The sequence below is a fragment of the Lupinus angustifolius genome, chromosome LG03 (assembly GCF_001865875.1).
Source record: "Lupinus angustifolius cultivar Tanjil chromosome LG03, LupAngTanjil_v1.0, whole genome shotgun sequence".
NCBI classification, from domain to species: domain Eukaryota; kingdom Viridiplantae; phylum Streptophyta; class Magnoliopsida; order Fabales; family Fabaceae; genus Lupinus; species Lupinus angustifolius.
This window is the reverse complement of record NC_032011.1, coordinates 9,069,710-9,084,823: the sequence shown is the minus strand read 5'-3', so window position 1 is coordinate 9,084,823 and position 15,114 is coordinate 9,069,710. Positions and strand designations below refer to the sequence as shown.

Genomic DNA, 15,114 nt, shown 5'->3' with positions numbered 1-15,114 from the left:
AGTTTAGTAATGGATTCACATAATGATCTTAGTGTTCACAAAACTTTATGTTATTTAAATGCACCCAAACGAGAAGGAAGAACACATATCCATCATAACCACTCATCCACTACTAAATTAGGAAACCAGATACATGCAAGCAAACATCATTCATCACAATAACCGAAACATTTCATAAATCCCAACAAATCATAATATATATATATGTCTATGTGTAAGCAGATTTGTTTCTTAAATAATGCAAATCAATCTCAATCAAATTAGGAACGGCAATGTACACATAAATATTCTAGCAGGGTACAAAAAGAGCTTATTCAATCGCTTATAGAAATTAGATATGGCTTGTAATCAAGTAGGGGTGGCTATGTGGGCCGGCCCGGCCCGTATTGTTAAAAGGGCTCAAAATGCCAGCCCGGACCATATTTTGCAGGGCTGGCAAGCTGACGGCTGGCCCGTTTTCCCAGTCCAAAATGAACATAATTAAAGCTTTTAGACAAAAAATAATCAACAAACTTGATAAAAGTCTTTTAAAAAAAATCACAAACATAAGTCAACAATATTACAATAACAACATAACATCTTAGCTTAAAACTTGTAAATTCTAAAGAAGAAACCAACATAGTCTTAAAGTTTTAGACTATTAGTTCACAATAAAACTTCGAAGTCATAAATTTCAATTTTTAAATATTAGATGCCCTGTTGGAAGAAGATGCCTCCACTTTTCTATTATTATCAAGCATCATCTTCTGAGCTACGGACACACCCCAGCTAGTCGATCACTCTTATCCTGTTGGGAACCCATCTCTTGCAAGTAATGGTCTGCATCCGAGGCTGCCATGCACCCTGTATCAATAACGTGACATATGTTATTATTCATGACGAAAATTTTAGCACCAAAGTATATAAGCTCTATTTTTAACGGCGGGGATGTTGGTGCTGTTAGACTTGCAACTAGAACAAAAGCTGCAAAATAAACTAGAGAGTCTAAAATGGGATCAGAAGGAACTTAAAGAACGTTTCCAAATGGTTGTTAAAGAACACAAAATGATCAAGTTGCTAGTCAGAGCTTGAAGAGGAGCATGATAGGCCATTGCAAAAATTGAAAAAATTACAAAGTGACCAACTATATATCAGTGCAACAGCATGGAACATTTAAACATGTAACAATCAAGGAGGAGGAGGACTCATTTCTATCATCAACGGTGTTATCAGTGCAACAGCATGGAACATGTAAACATGTAACAATCAAGGAGGAGGAGCACTTATAAAACAAAGCCAATATCATCAGAAATCACCATAATGCGAGCAAATACTGAAAAAGAATGAACAAGTGTATGCCTTGCTGGCAATTTACCTTTCACTGCGCCCCCAAAGCAGGCTTCTTGATGAAGCCGTGAACTATCAGCTGCAAGAGGAATATGGTGAAAAGATGATCAGAATGCAAAGATATGAGGATGAGGCATTTGCCATCTATGGCGAGCTCTTCTCATATGCATGTCCAAAGTTTATTACCCTTCATCACCTAGCCCTGAGGAACCTCCAGCGAACTACAACAAGAAGATAGATATCCACTACCCGTATTTGTTCCGTAAGCAACCCTTGATTTGTCAACACTTCCAAGCATGACTAATGGAAGAATCACTAACGGGCCAAGCCTTTGCCACAGATCCATCATTTACAAGAGCCATAAGATATCTGGAAGAATCACTAGGAAAAAAATCAGTCACTTCAGTTACAATCGCATTAATAATTTCAGTTATGAATTCCAGCAGACAATCAGAGAGTTCAGGTGAAAGGCAATTAGAAGATTATATCAGCAGTTACAGCATCAATTAGCAATGATGGCCAAAATAAATCAAAGTAAACAGTCCATTTATGGCTCACAATGGGCAGCCTAGGAGTCAGTCATCAGGTGATATTTTTTGGCAATTCAAGAGGCTCATATAGAGCATCAGAAGGCTATATATAGCACATCACACACGAACACACATACAGAAATCAGAGAGAGAAGAACCAGAAAAAGTCAGAAATAATCAGAGCACATATTCACGTCATATAAACAGAGAGCAATTCCTATCAATACACATAACAAATCAGATAATACGCTACACATTAGGGAAGGCAGAAATCATACAACACGTGCATCACATAAGTTCAGGAACAGGTAGACATCATATACATGCACTCAGTGAAAACCCAGACAACAAAAAACAGAGATACATATCATACAGCAGAATCAGAGATATATCTATATCACGCATACATAGAGAAAAAGCATCCGGGAACAAAGAATCAACACGCAAAAAGACAAAAGAAGAAACATACATCCAGGTAAGCATTCGAAACATAAAAATGCCTTCTATATGAGCATCAACGCATATATATATATATATGCATATATATATATTTATATATATATATATATATATATATATGTGAGATAAAAATGTCCTGTTTCATTTGATTTATGTTATAGACTTACTTAGTTCATAAATGTTTCTAATTGGTCATATAAAATACATATTGGTTTAAACAGAAACATATCTATTTGCACTCATATATATTACGGTTCATTTCTAGTTATCTGTTTGTCCAAATCGGTTATCTATGATAGATTAAGTTCATGCTGTAAAATTGAATGAAAAGGATAAAAACCCTTACCGGAATCCTCTAGGTTTTGTGCCGATGCCAAATAGCAACCTTAATGTTATCCCACCGAATGAAATCACATATTTAATCCCCTCCTTGGCCTTAATGAACCTCAGTGGTGATAACGAGAATCAGAAACAACAAAAAAAATAACAATGCGAAACAAATGGAGTAGGGTTCGTTACCGACCCGAAGCCACTTCGATCTGGCCAGGAATCACCTACGGGAGTGATCCTCTTTCATCATCACGAATCTCCGTCACCAACGAGAGTCATCACGAACCTCCGTTACCACCGAGAGTCATCACGAGTCGCCGTCATGGAGGACCTACGCCGTCATGAACCAGGGCCGTCACGAACCAGCGGCACTTCGGTCTTAATCGCGCAGTAACTAGAAGCCAAGAAGAAGACGACCTCAAGGTTTTACCATTACCGTGTCGGCACGGCCAGCTCAGTCCCAACCGTGAATGCATCTCCATTGCCGTAAAAGAGATGGAGGAGACAAGGAGAGACAGTGGCCTTTTCACCACCGTTAAGAACGAAAAAGAAAGACTAATGGGGGGATAACCACCATGAACCACCCTTGGCCGTGACTTTTGTTCATCACCGTCGCTGGAGGACGAGAATCAATCACCATCTCCGCCGCGCAGAGAGAAAGAAATTGGGGAAGAAAGGAGAATTAGGGATTGAAATCCCATTTGAGTTTCATGGTTCTAAAAGAACCCTTACACCCATTTCACTTTACCCATTCCTTTAACTTTCTTTACTTCTTTTTATTCATTTAATTCTTTTGTTGCTTTAATATTTATGTATATTTTATTTGCTAATATCATTTGTTTAGGAAATTCCAATAAAACAAATGCTAATTAATAAGCCTATCATAACTGTTGGATAATTGTATATTTCAAGCTAAATTGCATTAATGTTCGTTTTAATGAAAAAATAAAACATTATAAAAAATAATCCAACACTATAAATCATATTAATATATGTTCTAGCAAAAATCTAATAAAAATTATTCATCATATGATAAAAGATAATAACTACCAATAATAACAATAATTAGAACATTTTACTATGACAACAAAGATTATTAATAGAATCACATGAAAATTTTTATAAATGCTTTTGATATAATTTTGGGAGTTAATCAAAGATAGAGAGAAGGTCGTCCCGGAGACCTCTTTCTTCTCAAATCATCTTCGAAAGGTCGCGCTACGCCGCTTCTTTTCAATCGATTAAACTTTATTTTTTTAAAATTAACCAAACAAAAACTTTTTTTCAATAATAAACAAAACTTGCAAAATGAATATTTTTGACTAAAAATATATTTTCTTTAATTAAAATACCCTCAACCAATAGACATTTTTCTACTAAAAGAACTACGTAAGCGCCTTGATTCCCTTAAAAGGGATACGTAGGACTAGGGTCAATCTTGTCAGGCATAATAATAAAAAACTATTTTTTTCTTAATAATTGATTAATTAATCATAAAATTTAATAATAATGATAATAAGAAAGTCATATATTTTAGCGAAGGGTACCACTTAAGGCGGGTGGGTAGGGTGCTAATACCTTCCCTATCTTGTAACCGACTCCCGAACCTGGATATCAAAAATCCAAAAGCCCAAGGTAATTGGGCTTAAAAGATTTTTCTACATTTTTAACTATAAAATGTAGTGGCGACTCTAAACAAAGTCGTGCAGCCGAAAATCGGGGCGCAATAGGGCCGATCTTATAAAATAATGATTAAAAGATTTAATCAGTTAACCTCGGTTAATGTGCATACTCATTATGGATAATGAAGTAGTGCAGAGGAAATTTATGGGAGACGAACGAGTCCCGAGATGTTGAGAGGGACGACGATGGTGGTGGTTTGTCAGCAAAGTCGTGAGGGTGAGTCTAGGTGAGACGAGTCTCTTGTATTCCTAGGTGAGGTATTATGTTGGACCGGACAGTTCTCACAGCGCAAACTAGACGATCTCTGACAACCCCTCTTTGCAATCAGGATCGATGAGAGGGATGCCCATAAAGTGTTTGATACGACACCATCCTGAAATGGACAGTTCTTTGGAACAGATCAATCATATATCCTTGCGAGGAATACTTTCGTGCGTTCAAATTGGCTTGTTATGGGACCTGTACTCTCGATTATTTCTGAATAGTTTATTGGGAGGATTTTGGTGTAAGGATGGATGAAATAAACATAACATTCATACATTGAGCTCGTGGATATTGATCCTCATGATTTGAGTTATAACATCATTCATCATTTTTATTTATGTATGTGATATATATTGTGTATGTTAAGTGTATCTGTCTAGATATGATATTCTGTGTAATTCCACGCTGTCAATGAGTAATATTCATTAGATGTATTACTCTCTTTTCTTTCTGTTTGTCTTTGATTCACGTTTTGTTCAGATGGATCATTCTTCCAAGATTCAGAGTTACCACTTCTCGATGTCCTAGGATGGGGCATGGATGATTGAGGGAGACCGCTACGCCTACACAGGTCCTTGTGCCATAGAGTTGGAGATGGTATGCGATGGATCTACGATGCGCTTTCCATACCATTATGCGGAGCTGAAGGCTTCCTTTACCTTGCCTGCCCAGAGGCTGGCACCTGATCTGCCATTGACTTAGTCTGTGACTCCTCACGGACCAGATGCTGCAGGGCCATCCAGGAGGCAGCGAACCATGCCAAAACCCCAGGAGGATGCGAGGGTGGTGACTCTGTCGCAACATTCGTCCTATGACCCAGAGGAGGAGATGGTGGATGAGGAGGAGGAGCCAGTAGCTGATGATAATGAGTGTGTGGAGTTAATATGCATCGAGGACTCCATTGAGGTTATAAACCTCTCCTCCGACTCTGAGATGGGGGAAGACCTGAGCGAGTGCTCTAGCGCACCCGCGGACACTGAAGCTAGCCGGTAGGAGCCATTTCCATTCCTATTTTGCTTTTTGAGTAGGGTATCTATGTATGGTACTTTTTGAGTAGGAGCCTTTTGTATAGTTTCAGTTTGGGCGAAGATTTATTTCCCCCTTGTATTTTGTACCAATATTTTCCGTTATTCTAATGAAGTATTATTTAAAGTTATGTTGAGTTATTCTTGGTTACCATTAGGTAACAATTTTTATTTTCCACAATGTATGTTACTTAAAATGATGTTTAGAAAATGAAACGAATATAAGGAAATAAATTTTATATGGCTTCATTCAAAAAAAAATTTACCAATTTTTGAGCAATATTTTTGGAGTAATTTTGGGGGCGTTACAACATGGTATCAGAGTGGTTCTTTTCTATCTGGCTTTGGACAAGGCCTCACATGCTTTCTTGTATGACTTTGTGTGTTTAAGTGTTTGCTTGTATTGTTCGGTTGGAAATACAACCTATGAATAATTTCAATAGAAGAAGTATCTCATACACGTTTAATGTTCACAAATTTAGGATGGCTGGACGTGGAACTACTAACTTGGACTTCATGGCTGCAATGACTGTATCGATTCAGAGTGTGAATACTAACTTGCATCAACCCAATCAGCAACAACAACCACCAACTCAAGGATCGGCTCAGTATAGGGGCTTGGACGAATTCTGTCATTGTCAACCCCAGAGTTTGAAGGAGGTTTTGCACCAGATGCTGCAAATGACTGGATCCAGGAGTTGGAGAGGATCTTTCGGGAACTTATGTGCACTGAGGAGTAGAAGGTCACCTATGCGACCTATATGCTTACTGAGGAGGCTGAAAACTAGTGGGAGTTTACTAGTCGCTAGATGGTGCATGAATAAAAAGTTGTCAACTAGACAACTTTCAAAGATAGATTCATGCAGAAGTACTTTCCCGTGGATATGAGGACCAAAAAGGGAATGAAATTCCTACATCTGCAACAGAGAAGTATGACAGTTGGGGAATATGCTGCCAAATTTGAAGATTTGGCGAGATATGCCCCACACTACAATCAAGTGGGGAACGAAAGGTCCTAATGTGCCAAGTTTGAGGATGGACTCAGACAGGACCTGAAAGTATTGTTTGTACATCATCAGATACCAGATTTTGCAACTCTGGTTAACAAATGCCGGTTTTATGAGGAAAGCATGAAGGTAAGGATTGCGACACTGAAAAGTGTCGTACCACCCGAAAATTCCTATAGACCCCAAATGAATATCGGGCAAGGACTTGGAAGGGGAAAGCCCTTCAACCGCAAGCATAAACCCTATGCTTCGTCATCAGGGTTTCAATAGAGAAGTTTCAAGCCTTACAATAACAGAGGCGTCCAACTAGGAAACAACAACAACAATAACAACAACATCATCAACAATAACAATCACAACAACAAAATGAGTTAACCAGGTGCGAACTCTAATCTCAACACACCACCTTGGTGTTCGAAGTGTAAGGGGAAGCACTTCAGTGTCGACTACCCAGTGTGTTATCACTACAACCAGCCTGGACACATCAAGCCGATGTGCCCTAAGCTAAAAAGGGAAGAAGTGAATATTGTTCAAGCGGCATGACCTAAGTCCAAAGGAAGGGTGTTCACCATGAGCAGAACTGAGATCGAGGGCAACGAAGACCTCATACAAGGTACATGTCGTATTAAGGAGATTTCCTCATCTGTGCTGTTTGATTCGAGTGCGACCCATTCTTTCTTATATAATGATGTTGTCAATCAATTAGCATTACCTATAGCGTCCATACCCTATGACCTAATTGTATACACACCTACTAACGAACCCGTCATAGTGTCAACCATGTGTTCCCAATGTCCCATAACTTTAGATGAAAGAACCTTTGTAGTAGACCTGATATGTCTACCATTATCCCAATTACATATCATCTTAGGGATGAACTGGTTGTCTAACAACCATGTTCTTCTAAACTGCTTTAACAAAACAATAATCTTTCGTGACCCCAAAGACCCCATTGAATCTTGTTATGAGGCCAAAAGCACCACTGCCAATCAAATGAAGGAACTCTTGAAGGATGGAGCTCAAGTATTTATGCTACTGGAATCGTTGGAGAATAAGGGTGGAGAAGAGATTCAGGACCTAACCGTGGTTAGGGATTTCTCTGAAGTTTTTTCGGATGATATTCCTGGCTTACCCTCGGTACGGGAGATAAAGTTTGTCAATTTTATGCAATTCTCATTATCAGATAAACCATTATAACAGTTTTTGAATATATATTAGTTACTAGAATAATTTATTACCTATTAAATGACACTAATGAATCCATCCTTAAATAATATAACGGATGAGATCCTTATTTTTTGAATATATATTACTTAATATCATTGTATTATTTAAATATATAAAGCAATCATATTTACAAATAAGAAATCAATTGTGAGTATATTCTTATATTAGATTAATAATGGTTGTCGAATCTGGTGGAAAGTGGAAACTATTACGTCCGTTACAACTGGGGCAGTAAATGTGAATTCAATGGATGAACCAAAAAATGGCAAGTATTTTGTTCAAGAGTCATTGTAGGTTTATGGAAATTGGTTGACTATTACTAGAAATAAGAAGATTTCTAAGACACAATATGTCAATATTAATGAAATTAAATTGGGAGATGTTATTTCATTTTGTCGAAGAGAATAATTCAGTTTCAACTTTAATGCCTAATTTTAAGGTGATTCACGAAAAAAAAATCAAGGCAACCAAAAACATGTTATCAAGAAGGGTATTATTAGCATTAATAACATTAACTATAAATGTCATAATAATTCTATTATCAATTCTCATGGGAACCAGAAGCATGCCATTAATGACACCATGATTAAAGGAAATGCCCAATCTTCTTTCATTAAGGCTATTTCAAGTAACAAGTTTCATTTTGCCTATTTCATATTTTGAAAGTACTAAAGAATGTATTATTACCATTAATAACAATAACTATAATTCTCATAATAATTTTATTATCAATTGAAAGTATAATTATGGAAAAATATAAGTATTTTATTATTAGGAATACATAAAAATAACACATCAATTTTGAGAATATTTTTATTAGTCTGATTAAAATTACTGGAAAAACAATATATGTCAAATCTTATCCTAATATGTTTTTTAAAAAAGAAATATTATCTCATCCTAATAGTTCATCAAATCATTAAGTATAAAAAATAAGATAAACCAATAATATTAAAATTAATACTAAAAAATTTAAAACATTATTAACTACAAATTAATATAGGTACACATAAGATCAATTATTAAATCAAGAATTTGTATATAAATCGAAGACTATAAAACATAATGAGCCACAATATGAAATTAATATAATAAATGTCTTATTTTTATTAAAATTACTCGAAAAATATGTCAATGATTTGATTTTATTGTGATTATGTAATTGATTCTTCTACCTCTATTTTATACAAAGCAATCATAAGATATACAAAGTTGTATGCATTATATCGCATATTTCATTTATATTTTGTTTGAATTATATTTTATTCCTTAATTTTAGGCAACACTCATTGTAAATATATTTTGTTCAGAGTTTAGTGTTTTCTTCTACTATTGCAATGTTACTTTTACAATATTAAGATAGAAATAATAGGAAGTATAACATCAATAGAATATTAAAGATATTAGATTAACAAGATTAAAAATCATAACAGTTTTTGAATATATATTAGTTTAACATATGAGAAAATAACGAATGAGAATTTGCAAAATATTTAATTACTATCATTGTATTATTTAATTAAAATATAACAATGGTAGTTATATTTAGAGGAAATATTAGTATTTTTATTAGGAATATATAAAAATAACAAATCAATTACGGGAATCTTTTTATTATTTTGATTAAAATTACCATAAAACATATCCCGTCAAATCCTAACTTACTATGTTTTTCAAATAGATTAAAAAATTATCACATCCTATTAGCTCATCAAATCCTTCGGTATAAAAAAATAATAATATAATTAATACACAAGGATTTGAAATATTATTAGTATATTTCAAAATACAAATTAATACATGTACACATAAGATCAATTATAAAATCAAGAAATTGTATATAAATCGAATACTATAAAACATAACGAGCCACAATTTGAAATTAATATATTTTTATTAAAATTATTGAAAAACTATATCCTTGATTTCATTTTATTGTGATTATGTAATTGATTCTTCTACCTCTATTTTATTAAAAGCAATCATAAGATATATAAAGTAGTATGCATTATAACGCATATTTGATTTATATTTTTTTGAATTATTTTTATTCTTTAATTTTAGGCAACACTCATTATAAATATATTTTGTTTTGGGTTTAGTGTTTTCTTCTAATATTGCAATGTTCATTATACATATTAAGATGGTAATAATGAGAAGTATAACATAAACAGAATATTAAATATATTAGATTAAGAATATTAAAAATCATAACAGTTTTTAAATATATATTAGTATAACATATGTGAATATAACGAATGAGAATTTTCAAAATATTTAATTATTATCATTATATTATTTAATTAAAAGATAATAATGGTAGATATATTCGTGAAAAATATAAGTACTTTAATTAGGAAAATATAAAAATAACAAATCAATTATAAGAATCTTTTTATTATTTTGATTAAAATTATCAAAAAGAATATGTCGTCAAATCTTAACTTAATGTGTTTTTCAAATTGATTAAATAAATTACCCCTTCATAATAGCTCATCAAATCCTTCGGTATAAAAAAATAAGATAAAACAATAGTAGTAAAATTAATACACAAAGATTTGAAATATTATTTGTATATTTTAAACTACAAATTAATATAGGTACACATAAGATCAATTATAAAATCAAGAAATTATATATAAATAGAATACTATAAAACATAATGAGCCATAATTATTAATTAATATAATAATAGTCTTATTTTTATTAAAATTATTGAAAAATCATATCCTTGATTAATTTTATTGTGATTACGTAATTGATTCTTCTACCTCTATTTTATTAAAGGCAATAATAAGATATACAAAGTTGTATGCATTATAATGCATATTTTATTTATATTTTCTTTTGAATTATTTTAATTCTTTAGTTTTAGGCAACACTCCTTATAAATATATTTTGTTCCAGGTTTAATGTTTGCTTCTAATATTTCAATGCTATTTTTACAATATTAAGATAGTAATAATGAGAAGTATAACATAAATAGAATGTTAAGGATATTAGATTAAGAATATTAAAAATCATAACAGTTTTTGAATATATATTAGTATAACATATGAGAATATAACGAATGAGAATTTTCGAAATATTTAATTACTATCATTATATTATTTAATTACAAGATAACAATGGTAGATATTATCATGAAAAATTTAGTATTTTAATTATGAATATATAAAAATAACAAATCATAAGTTTCATTGAAATTACTAGGAAAAAAATATTCCGGCAATTCCTAAATTAATGTGTTTTCAAATAGATTAGAAAGATTATTTCATCCTAATAGTTCATCAAATCCTTCGGTATAACAAAATAAGATAAAACGACATTATTAAAATTAATACTCAATGATTTGAAACATTATTAGTATATTTAAAACTACAAACTAATACAAGTACATATAACTTCAATTATAAAATCAAGAATTTGTATATACATCGAAGACTATAAAACATAATGAGCCACAATATGTAATTAATATAATAATAGTCTTATTTTTACTAAATTACTGAAAAAGTATGTCATTGATTTGATTTTATTGTGATTATGTAATTTATTCTTTCATCTCTATTTTATTAAAAGCAATCATAAAATATACAATGTTGTATACATTATAACACATTTTTTATTTATATTTTTGGAATTATTTTTTATTCTTTAATTTTAGGCAACACTCATTATAGATATATTTTGTTTAGGGTTTAGTGTTTGCTTCTAATATTGCAATGTTACTATAAAATATTAAAATAGTAATAATATGAAGTATAACATAAATAGAATATTAAAGATACTAGATTAAAGAGATTAAAAAACATAATAACTTTTGAATATATATTAGTATGATAGATGAGATTATAACAAATGAAAATTTACATAATATTTAATTACTATTATTATATTATTTAATTAAAAGATAACAATGTTAGATATATTAATGGAAAAATATAAATACTTTTATTACGAATATTTAAAAATAATAATTCAAATATGACAATCTTCTTATTATTAGAATTTCTGATATTTGATATGTTCGAATACCACCAAAACCAGGACATCTTGAAATGATATTGATGGGCAGCGATGTTCCATTTTATATGATGTCAAATAAAACATTTAATTCATACAATTTTATTTTATAATAATATATTGTTTTATGTATTATAGGTAGTAAGATACAAGTTACTGTTAGGAAAGATAAATTCAATAAATGTAATCATAAATTGCATTTTATAGTAAGATACAAGTTACTATATGATGCAACTTATTGTTGGTACAATATTACGAATATTGTTTCAAAAATTTTGGGGACATACTAGCTGAGAATTTTCACACTGATTTGTTAGTAGATTAAATCAAAATACTTCTTTCATTTTAGTTTAGTCAAAAAAAAAAAAATAACTCAACAAATACTTTAATTATTTGTAACATTGATAACACTTTTTTTATTGACCCAAATAGATATTATTGGAGTTGTTGATGAACTAATATTCTCCTAACTGAGACAAACTTAAAAAATCATCAATAATATTGCTTTATTTATTTACATAATTTTTTGTAATTTTCCTAACTTAATTTTAAAAATTTAAGCAGTGATGATGTCATTAGTTGTACTTATTGGGAAGGTCATGCAACAAAATTTATCAACCACTATAATAATAGATCAATAGATACATTCATAATTATTATTCTAACACATGCAAGAATCAAAGAACCACATAGTCATAATAATTTTTAAAATTTGTATGTTTTAATCAAATATCATCTGCTTATCTTGCTTATTTATATTATTATTTTGTCATTTGTTAGGTAAATGCCCACCATCTCTTTCTAATTCATGGTGTAGTTCAAAATTGTTGATAAATGAATAAATTTCAAACATAAATAAGTTCAGAAGTAGATACTATTTATTTACGAATAAATGTCTTTAAAATTAATTAATTAACACGTAATGTAGAATTATAACCTTGATTCTACTTTTTTCCAAATATAGTTTTCGGACAATTCAAAATTGTGAGACATTAATTCAAGGTATAAGTGAAGTAAAACATAAGTAAAAATATAGTTTTCAGACAATTATATATGAAAATTTAAAGAGTACAAAGTAAAATATGATTGAAAATATTGATACATGATAAGGATGATAAATCTTTGATGTCAACAACAAATGTTATTTAGAAGGAAGTTTTCCAAAACCTATAACATTTACTTCTACTTTATGATTGTAGACTACATTTCTTGAAAATGTACACTCCATTGATAAAGATCAAAGACTCTTCTTGATTCAAAAGGAAGCAAAGAACTAATGCAAGGATAAAGAACTTAATGAACTATTCTTATTGATTATGAAAAAGCTTAGCCTGAATTACAAAGCAATGATCAATATATATATCATTGGAAATAACAAACTTAACAAACAAAACTAACAACTAACCATCTATCTAAAAATAGAAAAACAGAATCATTGATCCTATTATAAAGCTAAGAGAGATAGCTTGTATTACAATAAATTGTTGGCCTCTTAAATAATCATAAAGAGACACATCATAAGTCTTCAATTTATGGTGATGTGTAATCCTATAGTTGGTCAAAGAGACTTTGTATCCATTTGATTCATTGTGATGATGAATCTGACTTGAGTAAACATTGCTATAGCTGACTTGATGCACCATGGCCCTCCTGACCGAGACAGAGTCAACTGGTGCGCCTTGGCTTGTCCTGACCGAGACAGAGCCAACTGGTGTGCCATGGCCTGTCCTGACCGAGATAGCGCCAACTGATGCACCATGGTTTGTCCTGACTGAGACAGAGCCAACTGGTGCTCATTGCCCATGCGCATCTGATGCAAAGCTGGTGACCGAGGCTGACACACCACCTGATGCAAGCTTCCTGACCGAGACAGAGTCAATTGGTGCATCCTGTCTTGGTCAAGCATATTTCTTGTTTCCTCTGGTTTATGGTACATTGCTACAATCCCAACCGAGCCAATTTCCCTTTGATTCACACTTGAGCTATGCTGATCATGATCCATGCTTGTTGAGTCATCATTAATGGTCCTGCAACAAGCATAATTATTGTTAGAATTCATCAAGTTTAACAACATTATTATTTTAATGTTACATATTTAACATAAAATACGTTAATTATTTACAAACTATTACATTATAAGAGAGAGTTTTGATTCAAATGGTACATGCTTGATTCCCCTTAAGTAAGGTATCAGGTTCAAGTCTTGTCGATGGAAAAATACACGCTGAGAGAGTTAGCCATACATACATGTGGATGTACCTGACTCAGACATGATTGCCTCTAGTGCGAGGATACCTGCGGGAAACCAAAAAAATTATTACATCATAAACAAAATTTTCTTTCCTTTTTATTATACAACCTTGAAATTCAATTCTTTAAATTCATATCCCCAACAAAAAAACTTCGCCCATGCAAATGCACGACTATCCTACTAGTAATCCACTTAAAAATAACTCCTTCTTATTTGAGTGAGACTCCTTGGGAAGTGCCGTGAAAAAATAAAGAAAAATTAATATACATTAAAATTTATATCATTTTTATTTAAAATGAGATTACACTTTTACCCTTAAAATATAAAAAAAAGTTACTGTCTCTCCATTACTAGAAATAAATAACACCCTCTTATTTGAGTGAGACTCCTTGGGAAGTGCCGTGAAAAAATAAAGGAAAATTAATATACATTAAAATTTATATTATTTTTATTTAAAATGATATTACACTTTTACCCAAAAAAGTCACTTGTCTCTCCATTACTAGAAATAATTCTCATTCCTGTTCACATTCCTCTGTTTTTATATACTCTATTGATATCCATCCTTTAATGTCCCAATTAAAAAAGGATGTTGGAAAATAGTAAATATAAGTTTCTCAACCTACCGTTTCAAAAGCATGAGTAGAGGAGAGGCCAGCAGAAAGACCACAAGAAAACTGCCAAAATGTTATAAAGGGAAAATGGTTACACAGGAAGTTGAAAACAAAAAATGAGGGCATAGGAGAGGTAACCATCTCTCTCTCTCTCAAGAGAAGCTCTCTTGGACGGAGATCATATATTTCAAATGATATTTCACTCTATGTCCCAAGCCAATCAGAGTGCTTCATTTTATAACTTTTGTACTTTTAAAATTTTTATTTATCCACGTGTTAATATATGATTGACTTGTGATATAGAATGAGATACTATTGGGGACATATGATCCCCATTCAGCTCTCTCACCCTCTCAATTATTCTCTCCACGC

General features: G+C 31.8%; 1 protein-coding gene and 1 long non-coding RNA gene across 3 annotated transcripts; one reads left to right on the top strand and one right to left on the bottom strand.

The window, feature by feature from the left end:
- LOC109342565 lies at positions 595 to 3,387 on the bottom strand. Of its 2 annotated transcripts, none has more exons than XR_002107083.1 (4): positions 2,839 to 3,387; positions 2,662 to 2,750; positions 1,355 to 1,707; positions 595 to 843 (listed from the first exon to the last, which is right to left on the bottom strand). It is a non-coding gene; the product is annotated as an uncharacterized LOC109342565 (long non-coding RNA). The 2 variants fall into 2 exon arrangements; XR_002107082.1 differs by having other exon boundaries at positions 596 to 843; positions 1,355 to 1,695.
- LOC109342324 lies at positions 7,195 to 7,821 on the top strand. The gene has a single exon (XM_019580330.1). It carries the CDS (start codon positions 7,195 to 7,197, stop codon positions 7,819 to 7,821), a length of 627 nt encoding a protein of 208 aa, XP_019435875.1.

What these genes read in the sequence shown, in the direction of transcription:
- LOC109342324 (XM_019580330.1), top strand. Translation starts at nt 7,195, where the DNA reads ATGAGCAGAACTGAGATCGAGGGCAACGAAGACCTCATACAAGGTACA.